The sequence below is a fragment of the Loxodonta africana genome, chromosome 11, assembly GCF_030014295.1.
Source record: "Loxodonta africana isolate mLoxAfr1 chromosome 11, mLoxAfr1.hap2, whole genome shotgun sequence".
NCBI lineage: Eukaryota > Metazoa > Chordata > Mammalia > Proboscidea > Elephantidae > Loxodonta > Loxodonta africana.
Window position 1 is genome coordinate 58,173,143 of NC_087352.1, and position 21,827 is coordinate 58,194,969.

The window sequence follows — 21,827 nt, forward strand, 5'->3', positions numbered from 1 at the left end:
TTACTTCTACTTGCTCTCAGCGACTTTTGCTAGCTGCCTGTGCTCTGCTCACCCTTTTGGTCTTGGTGTCTCCCAGAGTTCCGTCCTGTTACTTCTTATGTTATACATTATCCTTAAGTCATCCCTTCCACTTTGGTGATTTCAGCTGATGTTGATAACCCTGAAATTTCTCCTCACCTCTCTCCTGAGCACCAGATTAGTGTTTCTGAACTGCCATCCTGGATATTTCTAACCGTCTCCACCTGGAAATTCCTCAGCACTGCTAGGTTTCATGGCAGAATTGGTAAGAGCACAGATCCCGGAGCCAGCCTGCCTGAACAGGACTCCTGACTCCACTGCTTAGTAGCTATGTACTTAACCTCTCTGTGCCTCAAGTCCATCATCCCTTAAAGAAAAAGAAATGGGTAATAGTAGTACCTGCCTCCTATGATAGTTGGATGAGTAGTGCCTAATATACAATAAGCGCTATGCAAGTCTCAGCTGCTACTGCTGCTATTACTATTTTCTTCAAGGCACAGCTCTTTGTCTTCCTGGGCCCTCACCTTATCCTTCAGCTCTTCTTCTTATATTCCTAACATGTACAATCACATTCAGCCAGCCGCTAAGTTTCCCAACTTAGAAACCTCAGAGTTACCACAACTGTGATTTCCTTCTTTCACTCTCTGTGTTGTCTGTTTTGCTTTCCAAATTACTTATACTTGCTTTAGTTCCGGGCCTCTTCATCTCTCACTTTTAGTCATGTCAAAGTTTCCTAAAGGATTTGTTTCTACTCTTGTTCTCTTGTCATCTCCTATTCATCCTTCCCTCTAGAGGAAGAGGAAGCTGTCTAAAACCCAAATTTAGTTGTTGTACACGTGCTCAGTTCTGTGGTTTTAGGAGCCCTGGGCTCTTATGGCAGGGCCTCTATGGCTACCACGAGATTGGAGAGCACAGGGGAGAGGTAAAGACAAGGTTGAACAAGTCAGCTGCTTTTTCCTGCCTGCCTCCTGCCCCATACCCCTGTCTTATTTTCATATTGCAGTCCTGCTATCATGAAACACCTCTGGCTTTCAGGATGAAGACCAAGGTCTAAGCAAGACATAAGTGGCACTGTACAAACTATACCCACTGCCACCCCAACCTTACTACCTACTGTTTCTAGCCGTGTACCTAACACTTTATGAAGGTGCACACTATGCTGTTTTCCTGCAGCAACAGTGCTTATATTTCCCTGCCTTAGTTCATCCTCTTTTCTCTGCCCAGACTGCCTTTACCATTACCTCAATTTGCTTGGCCAACTCCTAAATGTTCATTAAGACTCTGCTCAGGCATCCTCTCCAAAAATGATTTCCTGTTCCACCTTGAGGTGCAGTTGTGCAGTCGTCATCCGGGTCCCTATAACACTCCGTGCCCATTTCCATCACCACGCTGACAATAGACCCATCTGTGTAGGTGTACCCTCCTGACCCGACTGTGTTGCTTTTGTTTGCCTTTGTATCCAGGCAAATTGCACATTGCCTGGCACATAGTAGGCCTTTGGTAAATATTTGACTTACTGTCGGTCTCACTTGACAAAATGAAATGCAAACCTCTTAGCATGGTACAGAAGGCCCTTTTTTATTTGGCCCCTTTCTATCTTGCCATCTATATCTCTTGCCACCTCTCAGCCCTATGGGCATTCACTGTTCTGATCTTATAAGCTATTGGCATGTCCCTAAAGTCTGTCTGTGCCTTTCTGCACGTTATTTCCATCCCTGGATTGCTCTCCCTCTCCTTTTACTTTTCCCAACCAGCAACTCCCTTAGCCTTCTTCTCTGCTCCTGCAGCACACTGTTCAGACCCATGGCATGTTCTGATTTCAGTGTTGTAGACATTTTTTTCTTATCCCATTAGACTTAAGTTCGTTAGGTAATCAACCATGTCTTGCTCATCATTTTGCAAGACTGACGTTCCGCTAGCTTCTTACTCCCTATAGAATGAAGCCCAGGGCTTTTAATGTGCCATGAGTGGCCCTTCATGGTCTGTTTTCACACTGTCTTCATTCTGGTCTCATCTCCTGCCACCACCTGTGCACCCTAAACTGGAGCCATTCTCAACAGCTTGTGATTTTCTGAGCATGTTCTGGTTTAGACTGACCACACGCATTTTTTTCTGTATGCTTCTTTCATTTGTAAAATGCTGTCTGTTGGCAGGGGCTCTGAATCCCCTATGCCTTCCTCCCTGATTCCTTCCATCTGTTATCAGGAAATAATGAGTATCTTACAGGTAGTGTTTATCATTTTCATATATTTTTTAAGTTGTTACTGCATATGTATTATCTATTACAAGATATGTAATATAGTCTTGCATTTATATTAATATCATCTTGTTCACGTTCTTCTACAAGGGCCCTTTCTTACTTTTTGCTCAGTATTATTTTTGAGATTTATCCATATCAATACATGTAGCTTTAGGTAATTTCAAATTGCTGTATCATATTTCATTGTGTGGGTATGTATCTGACAGTTTATTAACGTATCCTATTCTTGATCAATATCTATTCTATTCATGATTAACATTTTGATTGTTTTCCATTTTTTTGTTAATTTATAATTAACATTCTTGTACATAAAGAAAAATCTAGTCTTTTTCTAATTTTAAAAAGTATTCTGGTAGCTCTCTTCTGACTGAATTTCACTTATTTTAAAAATCAGATTTACCCCTTTGTGCACAAACATCATGTGTCTCTATCACTTACTTTAACTAGAATTAACAATTTAGGGGTAGTACTTTGAATGCAAAGTTTTATGCAAAAGTTAACTTGCAAGTCATGTCTCGTATGAATTTAGGTCATTTTCCCTAAAAATGCTAAAGGAAAGTCAAAATCAGAAAGTTAAACGAAAACAATTCTGGAAGCTCTAGCTGTAAGATCTGAGGAAAAAAGCCTACTAAACTGTATTAAAAATGAAAACTTGAAGTAAGTGTGAATTCTCTGTTTCTCATTCATGATAGTCAGAAAACTGGAAGTGACCTCAAATCATCTATTCTTGCAAAAACTTTCTTAACAATAGCTGGGAAGCAATATCTGTAGCTTGTTGAGTGGACCATTTCAACATTGAATGCCCTTAGGAGTAAAATTTTCATTATATCTAACTGAAATATGTTTCAGTTGAAGCTCATGTCCTTGTTCACTCGTCTGCTGACGAGAACAGATTGTTAGTGTTCAATTTCAGAATAAATAAACAATCTAGCTCTTCTTTTCCAAAGAGAATAATCTCAAATCCTTTTTACATTGGTTCCCAGGACTTGTTCGATGATTTTCTTAAATTAACGATGAAAGTTACCATAGATTACCTCCATTCTTCTTCAGTGAAGATAGAATACTAGAACACTGAGAGAGAGAAGTATAGTGTTGTAAAGTTCTTCATTATGCATGAATTAATTTAATATTAACTCATGATAGATTGTGGTAAATTAAACATGCATGTTGTAAACTCAATCACTAAAAAATAAAATGAGGTATAGACAAAAAGCCAGTATAGGTGATAAAATAGAGTAGTAAAAAAGAAAAAAACTTTTGGAAGTGAGGCTACTGTAACCCTAGATTAAGGACTCTACTCTAGATATACTCTAACAAAGCCAAATGAACAGACTTCAAAGAGAGAAAACTGATCTACAAGTAAATTAACTGTGTGCCAGAACATTTCCATTTCTACTGATATTCTCCATCTGTTTCCTCATTATGTTCATGTTTTTCTTTAAATTTTTCAACATTTTAAAATAGCTGTTTTAATGTTCTTTTCTGCTAATTCCAGCGTCTCTAGGCTGATTTCTTTTTCTCCTTATATGAGTCATATTTTTCTGCTTCATCACATGTCTAGTAATTTTTACTGTTTGCTTGAAATTGTAGATGCCACATTGTTGAGTGTCTGGATTTTGTTGTCTTCAAGAATTGTTCAGTTTTGTTCTGGCAGATAGTAAGTTACTTGTAGATCAGTTTTAGCTCTTTGAAGATTGTTCATTTAGCTTTGTTAGGGGCATATAGAGTTCTTCTTACTCTGAGTTAGAATTAGCCATACTCTTAAAGCATGGCCTTTCTGAGAATTCAACTGAATGTCCATGGTGTTCAGTGAGTTTTATTCACCCTGGCTGATTGGAATTCCAACATATCTCAGCCATTCGTGACCTCCAAAATCTCTGTTCAGTTCACAGCTGCTAGATGGTTGTTCATTGCTGTGCCTTGTGTGGCCTTGCTCTGTACAGTACAGCTTATTTTTTAGCAGAAGACTCAAGAATTTCTGTAGCGCATTTCTTACAAGTCTCTCTTCTCTAATATTGTGCCATGCAAATTCCAGCTACCAGAACTTTGCATCTCTTTCTTCAGCTTTGCACACTACTGTTGTGCACTGTTTGGTTCTCATCTTTCTGAACCATATTTTGAAGTGTTTCTCTAGGTGGAAACTCACCATTATGGGGCTTGCGTATGTTTTTTTGTTTTTTTTTTGAAGATCACAGTTTTGCACTTCAAATGTTGTACAATATATGAAAAAAATTGTTTCATACGTATTTTGTACAGGTTTTTAGTTGTTCACAGCAGGAGGGTTAGTCTGGTACCAGTTGATCCATCATGGCCAGAAGCAGACATCTTAAAATACATGTGTTTAAATTCATTCTTTTTGAGAAGTAAGTATATAAAGCTATAATACAGAATCATAGACTCTATATTATAAAAAAAAAAAAATTTTTATACTAGAGAAATATTCTAATCCAATACACTTATTTGAAAGTGAAATACAACAAACTCAAATCACTTATAATAGATTACACTATGAGTTAGTTATAGTCAGTCCATGTTGCAGGTTTTCTAAATCTCTGTCCACTGTTCTTTCCACTATAGTAATCTTTTTAAAATGTCACCTGTTTTAAACATAATTTTAAGCTGTCAAACTTTTTTTTTAATAGAAAATTTAAACATTCTCATCATTTCGTTTTTTGTTACATAGATAGTAATCCTTTTGTCAGCACAAGCATGAACAAAGAATTGTGGTCATTTACCAGTATATTTTAGAATAATTGACATGTTGTGGAACTATGTAATTCCATTTAAGTCCTACAAAAGGAGATGTTTAGTTCTTTTAATATAATTGGATGTTTTGTTTTCTTCAGCTTGTTTTCTTTGCTGTCTAAAAAACACAACAAAGTTTTGGAACAAGCCACCCAGTCATTGAGAGGTTCGCTGAGTTCCAGTGATGTCCCTCTGCCAGATTATGTAAGTAGTTACCTTACTTTGTCAATAAAAAATTGTTCTTTTATTGTTAAATTTATAAATAATAATACCCCTCTCTCTCAAAATCAGACTGCAATCTTGATGCCCTAGGACCCTTTAATGTGCAAATTTTATTTCTCAAATTGAGGGAAAATTTTTAAGTGAGTATTAACAGTTGGTTAAAGAAAAGCAACTCAAAACTGTTCATTATTAATAATTAGTAATCTTGTTATCTTAGTCAAGAAACCCACTAAATTTGTTACACAAAAACAGAAGTAGGGGTTTTGTGGGAAGTAAGCAAAGGTTTCTTACTGAACTCAAGGAGAGGATCGACCTACACCTGAAATTGAAAAGCTTTCAGGTTCAAGAATATCCTGTTTTTCTGAGGCTATTTAGTTTCTTGTTTCTGCTGCTTTTTGCTTTGGCTTTGGCCCCAACCCTTCCCTCCCCATGACATGTCCTTTTGAGTTGAGTGCCTTTAGCTAAGTGATCAGTCTTGAAGTTCTAATTCTCACTTCCTGGGAAAGAGAATCTAATTGGTGTGCTATGATTAGTATTCCACCCTAGTGTAGTCGGCCCTGGTAGATGAGAACAGCAGCGACAGGTTGCCTTTGTTCCACCTCCTTTAAAGATGAAGAGCTTACTACCACTTGACCTCAGAGGATGATGATGGAGTAGAATAGAAAGAACATTACATGGTAATAGAAGAAGAAATCATGATGAGTTCCTTTAGGGCAGTGCCGCTATCTGTTACATTTCTTATGTTTCAGAACATGGCTTAGATAAGGAGGCTAAGAATAATCTTGTCATAAATCACAGAAGTTCATCAAGTTCTAATAAGGACCCACCTAAACCATTTTAAACCATCAGACAACAACTTAGTGGACAAACTTTATTAGAGACTTTAAATTCTGAGTCTAAAGTGGTGATGCATACCAGACAGCTGGAGAGTTGTTTTGCTTGTTTCCTGTGGTTTGTTTCATTTCTAAATGGTTGGCTGATACGAGACTGTGGGAACAGCACCCAGTCCGGATATCAGTCACTGATAAACAAAGATAGCTGTGTGGAGCCACAACCTGGCTGGTGCTATTTTTCTTCTCTTTTATGTAGAGAGAGAGTGTGTGTGTGTATGGTCTGTCATCCCATCACGGTATTAAGTTTATGATTCCTAAAAAAATAAAGTATCTTTTATAATTTTTCCTGCTAGTAAAATATTTTGAACTTTTTAAAATTAGCATAATAGCTCGCTTCATTCTATACTTGCCATGACTTGTTACAATAAAAATACTTCTTTCTAATTGCTCCTTGGAAACTTCAGTTGGATGCCAGTGTGGTAGTGGGGAATTTTGTTTGTTTAGAACTTGAATTTGGTTCATCTGTAAATGTTTTGTTATTTTTATCTAGTTATCATTTGATCTATGTAGTATTCTTGTGTCATTCATTCCACAAAAATGTATTGGATTCATACATTCCTGAGGTTGCCCTAGCAGCATTCTCTTTTTATAAGAGATTTGTAGAATTGATATTTCTTAGAGAAAATGTGTCATTTGTAAGTTTTTGACAATCATGGAAGTGATTTTTCAATGAAAGGACAGTACCTAAATTTGAATTCATAACGAACATGTGATTTCTACTATTGAACTTATCATTTTTAGAGTTACTGATTGACTGTTCTTGCATAAACTTTTCATTAAGTACAGATAAATTTCCTAGAGCATCTGCTTCTTAGAGATATTGGAAAAATTCCATTTGGAATCTGCCATTCATGGTCCTTATTTTAACATTTGTATGTATGAGACTTTGCAAATCACAACGTTTTCCAAATGGGTTTATGAACTTGAATTTTACTGCTTTTTCTCAGTTAGTTGAAGAAGGTGGTTAGCACTGATTCAGTAATTGTGATGATAACTGTGAATCATTATTCCTGCCACTGATCTGAAAAGTGATTAAAGCAAACAGTAGTAACCTTCAGAGTTAGCGCTGTCGTATGTTCTTCTTCCATGATAACTCAGTGTTTTATTGTCCATTTCCATTGCTCAAAAGAGTGGTTTGTACATTTGAAACCATGTTCTTATTGTCCTCTTTTAAATTGGTCATTAACTGAGAAAATAAAGTATGTTCCCTCCTTTTTCTTGCCTAGAAATTTTACTTGTTAAATGTCTTTGCCAACGACCACAAAAATTTCTGTTTCCTGGACTAATGCTTTAGACCACTTGTGTGTAAAAGATGGAAAGGGAAAACGAAAGGGCCTTAATGCAGCGTCGGATTCCCAGATGCACACTTTCCTCCAGCAGGACAGCATGGACTCTGTTAGCAAAGAGTTTGAATAAGTGCTTCAGAATAAAGATATGTTTTTCTTCCCACTGTAGTGCATAGACTGCTTTCAGCCTATCTAGAGGTTTCTGAGTTTGTTAAGAAAATGTTTATCCTCATTATACTGGGTAATTCACAAGTCAGTTGAGTAACGACATAGAAAGCAAATAGCAAGTTATAAAAACATTAATATTAGTGCTTCATGTTTCTCTGAACATCTCGGGGGAAACCTGAAACCTTCTATCAGGTTCTAGATAATGAGGAAACTGCCTTGGCTGCCTAAGGGAAAATAAAGCAAAAATTACACTCAAGTCCTGCTGAGAGAGAGAGACCACTACTCGTCTGCCTTTACAGGGTTAATAAAGGTATCTGGGGATGCAAGTAAAGTTTAGTCGACTTGGCTGTGCTTTGTCATCTTTACATCAGGGTTTTATAAAATTTAATTCAATGGTTAAAAGCACGGAAGAGAACCGTTAAGAGAAATCTTTCAACAGAAACAAAAATTATGAATATTGTCACAATGTCATCTAAGCTTTGTTTCCCTGATTTCTAACAATCATTTTAGCAACTATTTCAGAAGGGAAGAATCTAACTTTTATTCTAGTTAGAACCATAAGGAACCAAATTATATTGCCCTTTGATCACCAAACAGTTTTCAGATTTTTCTGTAGGACTCGACGCTACAATCTAACTCCAGACAGTAAATGTGAAGACAAAAACCAGAAGGACCATGGCCAAAAAATAGTAAGGAGCCAAAATTAGAAAACTCAGCAGAAGTATAAACAGTAGTTAAGATTTATCATTGATTTGCTAAGCATGTATAGTGCAACCAGCCTGTGCATACATACTCCCGTGGTTCTGAAAGTCTCATTTTTATTTTTGTTTTCTCATAAGTGTGCGGTGGAATTGTCCAGAGCCTACATGATGAGTGGTGATGTCAATGCCCTGACAGCTAATAGAATGTGTACTTGTATTCTTGCATTTTAAAATTTTTCTCAGTTTTAATTTCTAATATGGTAAATATCAATACATATAATCCACATAAAAGATAGCTTTTCAAGGGAGTTAGTGATTTTTGAGAGTATAAAAGGATCTTGAGATGAAATGTTAGGAAACCATTGATATGTATGATTGTCTTAGTTATCTAGTGCTGCTATAACAGAAATACCACAAGCAGATGACTTTAACAAACAGAAACTTTATTTTCTCACAGTTGAGGAGGCTAGAAGTCTGAGTTCAGGGTGCTGGCTATAGGGGAAAGCTTTCTCTCTCTCTTGGCTCTGGAGGAAGGTCCTTGTCTCTGAGCTTTTGCTTCTGGGTGATCTTCATGTGGCTTGGCATCTCTCTCCCCCCATCTCGGCTTGCTGGATTGCTTGTTTAATCTTCTTTATATCTCAATAATAGAAAGACAAATAACCCAATTTAAAAATGGGCAAATAATGTATTTTTTAACTTGATTTTGCAGCTTGTAAGCTGTGTGGCCTTGGGCAAGTCCTTTTACCTCTCTGGGCCTTGGTTTCCTCATCTATAAAATGGAAATAATGGTAGAACCTACCACCTAGAGTTCTTGTAAGAATTAAATGAGTGAGTCTGTTGGACCTTTGGCACAGAGTGTCAGCAGTTACAATTACACTATGCTACCCACATGTGGAAGAGACATTCTGGGGCCACAGGTATTAGTTCAGAGGATGGAGACATCTCTGCATCCTCTGGTGGCAGGAAGAACTTCCTACAAGATGAGAAAATGTATGACATCATCAGATGGAGAGTTAGGAAATGCCAACAGCCCACCATTAATTAACTGATCACAGATGGGCAACAGCATCAGGAAGGGTTTCTGATCTGCCTGGGAACATCTGGGTAGTGATTTGGCATCGCAGAGTGGATTTGAACCCAAAGATGGGCCCTCACTTTGCCAGGGTGCCCCCTGACCTTGGAATTACCAGCACTGGGCATGTTCTGGAGCCCCAGAGATGAACCAGAGCAAAATGACCACCAAGAGCAAAGCAGTGGATCATGTTGGCAAGCCTCCAGTCAACCAGCCACCTCTCCTGAATGCCAAGCATGTGCCAGCACCCCACTAGGCCTTCGGTGAGGCAAAGACTGGCCGGGTGCTTACCAAATCACCTTCTTCTCCCTGGACACACAGCTAGGCAGTGTTTTCCAGCTCCCTTTCATCTAGACAAGGGCCACATGACAAGCTCTAGCCAGTGGTATATAGGTGTAAGTAATGTCTCCACTGTGCCATCTTCCACACTTCTCTTCCCTCATCATCTCCTAACTGTATGCAAAGATCCAGTGGGAAACTCTGAGGTCCCAGATGCTGGCCATACTTGGCCCCTTGAGCCAATCTCATGGAAGGCCTATTGAATGCATTGTTGGTCTGTGACGGGAGTGAGGAGTAAAACTTCTACCGTGTTTAAATAAAGACGCCAGCCAGAAAAGGAAAAATGTTGTATGATTCCATTTATATGAAATGGCCAGGATAGGCAGCTCTTATAGAGACAGAAAATACATTAGTAGTTGCATAGAGCTGAGGGTGTGAGGCAGGATGGGGAGTGACTGCTAAGTGTACAGGGTTTCTTTTGGGGGTGATGAAAATGTTCTAAAATTAGATTGTGGTGACAGTTGCACAACTCTGTGAATAAACTAAAAACGCTTGAATTCTATACTTTAAAACCTGTTGCTGTCAAGTCGATTCCAACTCACAGTGACCCTATAGGACAGAGTAAAACTGCCTCAAAGGATCTTTACTGAAGCAGACTGCCACGTCTTTCTCCCGAGAGCAGCTGGTAGGTTCAAACCACCAGCCTTTCGGTTAGCAGCTGAGTGCTTAAGCACTGTGCCACTGGGACTCCCTCTCGAATACTTTAAATGGGTGAAAGGTGTGGTATGTAAATTATATTTTAATGAAGCTGTTTAAAAAAACCCGAAGTGGTTGGAGCACTGGAACAAAAACAAACTATTTGTTGAGTAGATAGATGTCAGCTTGACCGGCATTACAGCATGAGGGCAAATGTGGAAAAATAAATTTTATAATTTGAAAAAATTAGTATTTTCTGGGAGAGAAGCTATGTGTCTTGAGCAGATTTGACTTTAGAAACTGCCAAAGTCAATCAGATAGCTGTTACAGAGAGATATGTTTATGTTTCAGAAACCCTGGTGGTGTAATGGTTAAGAGCGACGGCTGCTAACCAAAAAGTCAGCAGTTCAGATCCACCAGGTGCTCCTTGGAAACTCTGTGGGGCAATTCTACTCTGTCTTATAGGGCCACTATGAGTCAGAATCGATGGACTTGGTGTTTTGGTTTTTTTATGTGTATGTTTCAGCCTTGTTGAAGAGCAAGAGTTGAAAACAAGCACAATATCCATCAATAGGGGACCGATAAACTCATCTAGTGCAATATCCTTTGGCCATTTTTCTTAGTGAATTAATCTGTGTGGGCTAATATGAAAAGGTACCCATCAGTATAAAAAAGTGAGTTACAGTAAGATATGTGTATATTATATAGGTTATATAATGTATTCGACAGCACTGGGTTTGTTTTTATAGTGTATAGGTACATGTCTGCTTTAAAATATGCGTTAAAATTTTCTGGAATAGTGCACAAGAAGCTATTAAACCATAGTTACCTTCGCAGAGTAGATTAATAAATACTTGGGGGAACTACTTTGAGACTATGCACATATATTGTTTCTGCTTAAACATTTCCCCACAAATTTTAGCATCCATTGGTGGGCCTTCCCTGCAGCAATTATTACTCTGGTATTCTAATGGTGATTTTTTCTGTTTATTCTCATTTGTTAGTTAGAATTCTTCTGCAAGGAAGAGTTGTCACTTCTTCCTAATATATTTATGCAGTTATTAATTTATATCAATATGGACTCATGAATATTTATTTTATTCTTTGTGTTATAATCCAATGTTGTTATTTATCTTATTGCTCAAGTTGTTCCAACTTTGGCCATTTGGAGCTGTTAGGTTGGCTCCTCTAGCCTTTCAATATGCCTTTACCTTTTTTTTTGAGCCTCCGAAGATGCTCCAGTTCATCTTATCCTTTTCCCTCCCTCAGCCCTGGAATCAACTAGTTCTCCAAGGAGGCTGTTGAAATTTGGATCAAGATCTTTATAGTTACTTTCATAATTAAAAAGTTAGTATAAAAAATCAGAGTCAAACCTTGTGAATAAAGTAGATGATCATCTATACAACAACTGCTTTTAACCTGAATAGATCCCAAGCCCCACGTTGCTTGGATCCCAGGAAGTTTCTTCTTCAGTACAATTGATTTTACAGTTCAAATTAAATAGTCTCTAGCAAGTGTGCAAGCTCCCCTCCTACCACTTTTTTTCCCCCCTAATGAGAAACCTTTTTTTTTTTAATGAGAAACCAGGCTTGACTTTAACATAGGAAGACTGATTTTTTTGGTTGTGTTTTAACTTGGCTTTGAATACTCTTCTGAATTAGGAGTTCCAAAAATGTTCCGAGAAATACAGCATTTCTCAAGATGAATGTTTCTAAAGACAGTATTTAGTTGGAGGACTCTCGTTTTTTGTTTTTAAAAAAATTGCTTCATTCTTAAAAAGCACCCTTCAGTTGAGACGAACAGTGCCTTTTCGTTATTCCTGAAGAGGAAGGTTTTTGTTCTTTCTTGTGGTGTATGGTAGAATGTTCTTTGTAAGGATGTTTTTAAATTATCATTAAAAATGCTTAAATACAAAAAAAAGTACTCTGGTGTATAAAAGGAAATAGGATGTGTTTGCATTGAAATCTGGCAATGATTGATTAACTTTCTAAGTCCAGTTTAAAGAATTCCAAAAAAAATAAAATAATAAGCCATGCATATTAAATTCAGTAGCAACATGGATAAAAAAATAGATTTGTTAAAACCAGTGATCATGGCTTCTTATTTTTTTCCCTTCCCATTTTAGTGAAAAAAAGTTCATTGTTGCTGTGAAGAACTAATACAAAAACTTCCTATATGATGTTTCTGTATATCCTTTTATTGATTAAAAAATTTGTATTTTAATTTTTTGTTTGTTAGCATTTTGTTTTTCCCTCTCTCCCTCTCTGCCTGAGTTTGTAGTTCCTAATAGCAAGAAAAGAAGTCTACTATTTAGAATTTTCTTTGATTTATCCTTGATTTACATGGCAAATAGAAAGCAGCTGTCTGTTTAAGCATCTAATTCTTAAAACCATAGTCCCCTCAAGCGTCATCTGGAAATAATGTAGCTTGTAAAACAAAGCTAAGAAGAAAAGGCAATGTTTGTTTTATGTGGGATGAATGATTTCAGTTGAGGTCCTTTAATTCGGCCATTATGAGGGTTATTAAAAAGCAGTATTACAAAAGAGGTTTAAATGAAAAGAATTTTTTTGAGCTGGTATCTTATTATTATAGTTGATTATAGCCAAAGCTGCAAATGTTTTATAAATGGCACTTTATTTTCGTTTCCCCAAATAAGACCCCCAAAAAGACAGTAATCTTACTCATTCTGTGAGTGGAAATTCACCTCTTCCCTTAGCTAATTTACTTTCTGAAAATAAATTGAATTTTAAAGAATTCAGCTCTCCTAATTTTTCTGGAAATTTCATGATATATGAAAATTCATAGAAGGAAAATCCTTACAGGAATATTTGTGTATCTTATAAATATGGGGAATGGGCATGAAAAACACCAGAGTTTATCTAGACTAAGGTATTATTAGAAGATAAAATTAAGTCCTAAATTATAATTTATTCATAAATTATTTGCATTTCTGAGATGTGAATTTGGATGTCTCAGCCATAGGAAGGCAGTACACCTTGGAAGGTAGAAAGGCAAGTTGATATGTCCTTTAACAGTTATCGGAGGCCATTCCATGATTGGATTGGATTGGTTTTCTTGATTTATTTGTTAATACAACAAAGCAGTTGTTTTTGGATAGTTGACATTTAAGAACTAAATGTTAAGTCCTTAAATGTACTTAAGTACCACAGAAATGAAATTACTTAGTGTGTTTATTGAATAATCAGTAGTGCTGGCAAGTTTCCTTATTTTATTTTCACGCATATGAGTCACCTGTAATCTCACCTGGTATCTTGTAAGATCTCAAATTTGTATTTTGATTGAGGTCATGAGGAAGAGGGTATTGTGTTGCTCTGAAACATGTCTTTTTTTTTTTTCTGATGTACAGTGCTAGCTGATCAATACAGTAATGGAGATAATGATTCATCTTCTTTAGGGTCATGTTCTAAGCCTAAACAGTACTATGCCTTTAATAATAGGATATTATCTCTCTCACAGAGTTGTTTCATACTGGTCAGTGAATTCAGATTAGAATAAAAGTAACTTTTCTTTCATTAGTAGTAGTGCTTTAAACCTGTACGGTCCCTGGGTGTTGTAAACAGTTAACACACTCAACTGCTAACTGAAAGATTGGAGGTTCTGGTCCACCCACAGGTCCTCAGAAGAAAGGTCTAGTGGTATACTTCCCAAAAATCAGCCACCGAAAATGCTGTGGGGCACAGTTCTACTCGGACACACACGGGGTCTCGAAATCAGCTTGACTGCTGCTAGTTAAACCTCCAGGTACAGTAGCTCATTAAACATTCCAAGTCCTAAATTTCTCATACCCACTGTAAAAGCTCCATATAATTACTAATAATTCTCCAGGTTAGTAAATAAAAGTTATGAAAAATGGTAATGTGTACATAAAGACATTCAGTAACTGGGTTTGAAATTCCTTATCCCTTCATTCAGCACATATTTATTGAGCACCTACTGTGTTCTAGGCAGTATTATCCACCTTGGGAAGACATGAGTGAAAATAAAAATCTACCCTCACGAAGCTTCTATTCTAATGAAGGGAGATGTTTAATGATTCAATGGATGGATGTGTGGATGAATAAATGAACAGATGAGTGAAAGAAGATTATAAATACCATGAGAAAATAAAGCAGATTAAAGGGATTGGGAGTGCTGGTGATGGAGAGGGTAGCAATGTAAATGGTCGTCAGTGGAGTATATTCCTCACTGAGAAGCTAAGAATTGAAAATGGAGAGTGAATGAGCCATGTATATATCTAGGGGAAGTGTGTCCTAGTAAGACAAGCAGGGAGTGTAAAGGCCTCGAGGCAAGAGCCTCAAGGAGCCCCAACAAGGCATTGTATGGCTGGGAAAGAGATTATCTGAATCATATTTATAATCTTCTTGAACAAATGCTTATTGAGGAGTGACCCAGAAAAGTTTGGGGTAGAGCAACAGCCTGAGAATTAGAAGAATCAAGATCTATTTTTGAACTACCTTTAGTTTGCTATGAACTTGAACAACTTATTTGCCATTCTGGACTTTGATTTCTTTGCCTTTAAAATGTATCTTAAAGTAGTTTTTATTTTTATTTTGTTCTCTTTTGTTTAGCTTTAGCATTTTCTGATTTCGTCATTTCCATGGATATATAGGGCAGGATTTGTATAGGATTGCTGCAGTGCACAAATAGAGGGAACCCCATTCACGTTGTATTCCATGTGAATGATGTCTCCTGAGACATCCAGAATACAGTGTGAATAGTGTGCTCTGGAATTATACAGTAGTAATGGGCCTGGGTGCATGAAGAGGCTCAGTAGGAAATACAGAATGATGATGCAGACTTTGTCTTTAACAGTTGTAGATAGTGCACAGAGATGAACATATTTATAGATAAGGTAAATATCCATTGATAGTTTATAGAGTGCTGTAAATAAAAGACTCCTCTTAAAAGGCGTCATAAAATTTTGAGTGTTTTAATCTTAGTCTCAGAAGCCAGAAGGGCCTTTAACTGAGAGGTTAGGAGTATAAGTTTTGGGAGAATTCTTGAAAGATTGACCCGGCCCTTTCAGCCAAAGGTTAGTCAGGCCCATAAAACAAAACTAGACTAAATGGGCACACCAGCCCAGGGGCAAGGACAAGAAGGCAAGAGGGAACAGGAAAGATGATAATAGGGAACCTAAGTTCAAGAAGGGGAGAGTTGACATATTGTGGGATTGGCGGCCAATGTTGGAAAATAATATGTATATTAGTTGTTTAATGAGAAACTGGTTTGCTCAGTAATCTCTCATCTAAAGTACAATTTTAAAAAATTGACTCAAAAAAAAAAAAGTGATCCAGCTTTTTTTTTTAATTTCCTGAAATTGCCCCATAAAAACAATAAATAGAATACATTAACAACACAATATCTGCAACAAAACTAGATGACAAGTTAGCTACATGAAACCCAAAATACAAACTAATAAGAGCTACAAGACCCCTGTAGCATCTCTGTGAAAGGAACCAGAAGAAAGCAATGGAACATCTGAGGGCTCGGAGAACAGGAGAACCTAAAAGTAACCAAAAGGGACTCATCGGAAAGTAGATAGGCCAATTCGAGAAAAGCACCTGAAACTCAGAGAGGTTTGCCTACTGTAATTCATAGTTGAATGTAAACAGTCTGCCTAAAGAAACTCTAGTTCTTTGGGCCCTATACACTCTTAAACTAAACAACTGAAGCACCCTTCTAAGACCAAGCCCACTCTGAGGTGAAACAACTGGGAATAGAATCCACATTGAGTAGGTCAGAGACAACAATAAGCAAAGGAAAAAGAAAGTTCAGATAAATGTGAAATTGGAGAAGTGTGCCAAGGGATCCCAGAAAGTTATGCACACTTCACAAAAACAAAGGAAATGTAGTTCTAGAGCCCTGAAGCTAGATACTGCTATCTTTACCCACCTCTGTCTCCTAAAAAAAAAAGGGCAGGAAAACTAACTTTATTAAAAATGAGTGGAAGAGAAGAATTGTAATCAAATACAGTGTAAAAATATAAAAGAGGATAAGGAGAAGAGCATTGTCCTTACAGGCAATGAAAGCATGCCAAAAAGATGTACCCACAAAATAGATGAATACCATAAATTGTCAAAACAAGCCAAAAGAAATTAATGCGAAATGATGTAAAATATAAAGAACGACATAAATCAAAATTATAAACACTTAAAAAAAAAATATGAGCCAGGGGTTTTATATCCAGTCAAACTGACTTGCAACTATGACAGACACAAGACAACTTTATGTACATGCAGGAACTCAGAGAATATTATTGCCTTCCCAATGAACCTACTAGAGCAGTGGTTGGCAAAGGTTTTATATAAAGAGCCAGATAGTAGAAATTTTAGACTTTGCAGACCACATGCTATCTCTGTCACTTATCTTATTTGTTTTGGATTGTTTCTTTTACAGCCCTTTAAAAACATAAAAACCATTCTTAGCTCAAAGGCCATATAAAAACAGGCCACAGAACTAATTTGGGCAGTCACGATGACTGGGGAGACATGGATGTAAAGACTGGTGGTGAGCATTAAATATATTTTAACTTGTAAAACTAACACTAAATGATGTTCATAAAGGAGAGAGTCTAGTATAGTATACTATGTGAAGGCAATGTCTCTCACAATGTACATGTATCGAAATGGAGAGAGGGAGAGAATAAGGAGGACATAAGAAAAGAAAGATAGAATGTGCAGGTTACCTTATAGTTAACCCCCACCCCCAATAAAAAAACCAAACCCATTGCTGTTGAGTCAGTTCCGACTCATGTTGTTGTTAGGTGCCATTAAGTTGATTTGCACTCATAGTGACCCCGTGTACAACAGAATGAAACACTGCCTGGTCCTGCGCCATCCTCACAATCCTTCTTATGCTTGGAGCCCATTGTCTTCCTCTTTTTCACTGATTGTCTGCTTTACCAAGCATGATGTCCGTCTCCAGGGACTGATCCCTCCTGATAACATGTCCAAAGCGTGTGAGGCGGTGTATCACCATCCTTGCTTCTGAGGAGCATTTTAGCTGTACTTCTTCCAAGAAACATTTGTTCATTCTTTTGGCAGTCCGTGGTATATTCAGTATTCTTCGCCAGCACTGTAATTCAAAGACGTCAGTTTTTCTATGGTCTTCCTTATTCATTGTCCAACTTTTGCATGCATTTGAGGCGGCTGAAGACATCATGGCCTGGGTCAGGTACATCTTAGTCTTCAAGGTGACATCTTTGCATGTTAACACTTTAAAGAGGTCTTTCGCAGCAGATTTGCCCAGTGCAATGTGTTGCTTGATTTCTTGAGTGCTGCTTCCATGGGTGTTGATTGTGGATCAAAGTAAAATGAAATCCTTGATAACTTCAGTCTTTTTCCATTTATCATGATGTTGCTTATTGGTGCAGATGTGAGGATTTCCATTTTCTTTGGAAAGTTGAGGTGTAATCCATACTTAAGTCTTTGATCTTCATCAGTAAGTGCTTCAAGTCTTCACTTTCAGCAAGCAAGGTTGTGTCATCTGTATATCGCAGGTTATTAATGAGTCTTCCTCCAATCCTGATGCCTTGTTCATCTTCATGTAGCCCAGCTTCTTGGACTATTTACTCGGCATACAGATTAAATAAGTATGGTGAAAGAATACAACCCTGATGCACACCTTTCCTGACTTTTAAAGTTCGCAGCATTCCCTTGTTCTGTTCAAATGACTGCCTTTTGATCTATGTACAGGTTCCTCATGAGCACAATTAAGTGCTTGGGAATTCCCATTCTTTACAATGTTATCCATAATTTGTTGTGATCCACACAGTTGAATGCCTTTGCATAGTCAATAAAACAAGGTAAACGTCTTTCTGATGTTCCGTGCTTTCAGCCAGGATCCATTAGTCAATAAAACAAGGTAAACATCTTTCTGATGTTCCGTGCTTTCAGCCAGGATCCATCTTACATCAGCAATGATATCTCTGGTTCCATGTCCTCTCTTGAATCTGGCTTGAATTTCTGGCAGTTTGTTCCCTATCGATGTACTGTTGCAGTGGTTTTTGAATAACCTTTAGCAAAATTTTATTTGCATATCAGTGATATTGTTCGATAATTTCCGCATTCAGTTGGATCACCTTTCTTTCTGTCTTTGAGTATACCACCTGAATTTAGAGACTATCTCAAGAATAGATTTGATGCACTGAACACTAATGACCAAAGACCAGACGAGTTGTGGAATAACTTCAAGGACAACATACATGAAGAAAGCAAGAGATCTTTAAAACAAAAGAATGGATGTCCAACTCATAGCAACCCTGTAAGACAGAGTAGAACTGCCCTATAGGGTTTCCAGGGAATGGCTGGTGAATTCGAGCTGCTGACATTTTCGTTAGGAGCGGAGCTCTTAACCACTGCACCACCAGGGCTCCACCTTAGAGTTAAGTGTGAGTAGAAGGATATTCAAATCAGATGCTGGGGGAGAAATGGTAGGAAGAAGAAGAGGTTACTAACTAACGTCAATATTGCTTAAAGTTTCAAACCAATAGAAAATGACGAACAAAAAATAAAGGGACTTGGGGAATTATATAAAGCTATTCTTTTTTTTTTTTATTCATATAAAGGTAACCATTACAACAAAAATACAAACCTTCCGAGATATCAAAAATATAATATGAAAATAAAGCAAATAAAATAAACTACATGTTGAAAGACTATATAAAATATGTGGATACATAAAAATATAAAACTATATGAGCGCATTGAAACCAAACAAATTGATATTCAACCCAAAATTCCATCAATAAGAACAAGTTGAATAAAATGGTACATTCACACAATAAAGTACTATGCAGCTTTAAAAATGAGTGAAGAATGTCTTTTTATGATGCTCTGCCACCACACAGTCATCCTTTGAATAGATTGGCGATATCCATTTGTATCTGTTTGTATTTGAAAAACAAATAGTGGAAGGATAAGCTATTTTAAAAAATATATATTAGCAGTTACATATAATGAGAGGGAAGGCAAGGGGGGAAGTGACTAAGAGAAAGCTAGACTTCTTTAAATATTTTTTCTTCTTTAGTTTTAACTTTAAAACTACATAAATATTTTACATGATTATAAAACAAAATTTAAATTTGAAAAACAGTCTCTATAACCAAAAAATATACATAACTTCAACAACTTAACAACAAGAAGACAACCCAACCATAAAATGGGCAAAGACTTGAATGGATGTTTTACGAAAGGACACTGAGATGACCACCAAACACATGAAAAGATGCTCAATGTCATTAGCCATCACAGAGATGCAAATCAAAACCACAATGAGATACTGTTTCACTCCTATTAGGATGGCTAAGATAAAAAAAAAAGAACACCAAAGGACTAATGGACAATAACTACCACAGCCTTCACCAGACTGAGTTCAGCACAACTAGATGGTGCCTGGCTGCCACCACTGACTGCTCTGGCAGAGATCACAATAGAGGGTCCCAGACAGCACTGGAGAAAAATGTGGTACAAAATTCAAACTCAAAAAAAGACCAGACATACTGGTGTGACAGACCTGGAGAAACCCAAAGAGAATGGCCTCCAGACACCCTTTTAACTCAGTACTGAAGTCACTCCTGAGGTTCACCCTTAAGCCAAAGATTAGACAGGCCCATAAAGTAAACAGTAATACACTTAGCTCAACCATGTATACGAAACTAAATGGGCGTACCAGCCCAGGGGCAAGGAGAAGAAGGTAAGAGGGGACAGGAAAGCTGGACGAATAGAAATGGGGAACTCAAGGTAGAGAAGGGGAGAGTGTTGACACATCACGGAGTTGGCAACAAATGTCACAAAACAATAAGTGTATTAATTGTTTAATGAGAAACTGATTTGCTCTGTAAACCTTCATCTAAAACATAATAAAAATAAATAAAATAACAGAAAATAACAAATGGTGGCGAAGATGTGGAGAAATTGGAACACTTATCCATGGCTGGTAGGAATGCAAAATGGTACAGCCATTGTGAAAACAGCATGATAATTCCTAAATAAACTACCATACCCAAGCAATTCCACTCCTAGGTGTATACCCAAAAGGCTTGAAAGCAGAGACTCAAATAGAGACTTGTACACCAATGTTCATTGCAGCAATATTCCCAATAGCCAAAAGGTGGTAACAATGTAAATGTCCATCAGCTGATGAATGAATAAACAAAATGTGGTACATACATACAGTGGAGTACTACTCAGCTAGTAGGAGAAATCAAGTCTTGATACATGCTACAGTATGGATGGAGCTTGAAGGTATTATCCTGAGTGAAATAAGTCAGTCACAAAAGAACAAATATTGTATGACCTCATTTATATAAAAAGACAAGAAAAGGCAAATGTATAGAGACTAAAGTTTATTAATGGTATCAGGGGCAGGAAAGAGGAGGGGAAGGGGGAGTTATTGTTTATGGATAGAACACATTGATTAAGGGTAGAGTTGCACAGCCAATTAATGTAATTACGTAATGGTTAAGAGCTGTGGCTGCTAACCAAAAGGTCAGCAGTTTGAATCTACCAGGTGCTCCTTGGAAACTCTATGGGGCACTTCTACCCTAACCTATAGGTTCACTATGAGTCAGAATCGACTTGACTAGGCAACGGGTTTGGTTTTTGGTTAGTAATTTTTACAGCTGTAAAAAGTTGAATTGGCAAAAGTTGTGTGCAAGTCATATTTACAACAACAAAACATAAGAAGAGTAGCTGCTGAGGCTGCTTAAGTGCAGCCAAACACCTCATGGGATTTGGTTCCTTGGTTCGGAAATTTAGGGTCATGGTTTCATGGAACATCCAGGTAATTGGCCTTAAGTGTTTAGTGCTTATGTTCTACTGCTTAGTTCATTGTATAGTGTGTGGGATCTGAAGAGTTTGCAAGCAGCCACCCAAGCAGAACAGTTGATCTCTATTCTCCTGGAACAACAGAAGAAGGAGAGTCAGGAACAGGAAATGGAAATGTGTGGCTAATTGCTTCCATAAACAACTGCCTCCTTTGCCATGAGACCAGAATAACTGGATGGTGCCCAGCCACAATTACTGAATGTTTTGATCAAAGATTCTGTAGAGGAATTCTGATCAAAAGGGGGAAAATGAAGAACAGAATTTAAAATTCTTGTGAACGCCAGAATTTCTGGAGCCATGGAGGCCAAATGTATCCCTGAAACTATTGCCTTGAGATGATCTTTAAACTTTAAACCAAAAATAGCCCCTAAAGTCTTCCTAAGACCAAACAATAGTTCACCTTAACTAGTGAAAAATGCCTGCCTTATGCTCTTCTAAGAACTGTCTACATAGACTCAATTTAACAACAAAAACTTAAAAGATTAGATAACCTTAGGGAACAGTGAGTTTATGTTAATGGGGGAGGAACAACTAAGAGAAGGAAGGTGAGAATGGTTGTACAATGTCAATGAATGTAATCAGTATCACTGAATTGTATGTGTAGAAGCTGTCGAATTGGTATATATGTTCTGCCATGTAT

The 21,827-nt window shown here is 37.3% G+C and overlaps 1 protein-coding gene across 8 annotated transcripts in view; it reads left to right on the top strand.

The window, feature by feature from the left end:
* DYM (dymeclin) overlaps positions 1-21,827 on the top strand; it is a 358,557-nt gene that overhangs the window by 243,282 nt on the left and 93,448 nt on the right. For all 8 annotated transcript variants that reach the window (XM_023543799.2, XM_023543797.2, XM_023543796.2 and 5 more), the window contains one exon: positions 5,125-5,227. In XM_023543799.2, the coding sequence (XP_023399567.1) occupies positions 5,125-5,227 (103 nt within the window). The remainder of the gene's footprint in view (positions 1-5,124; positions 5,228-21,827) is intronic.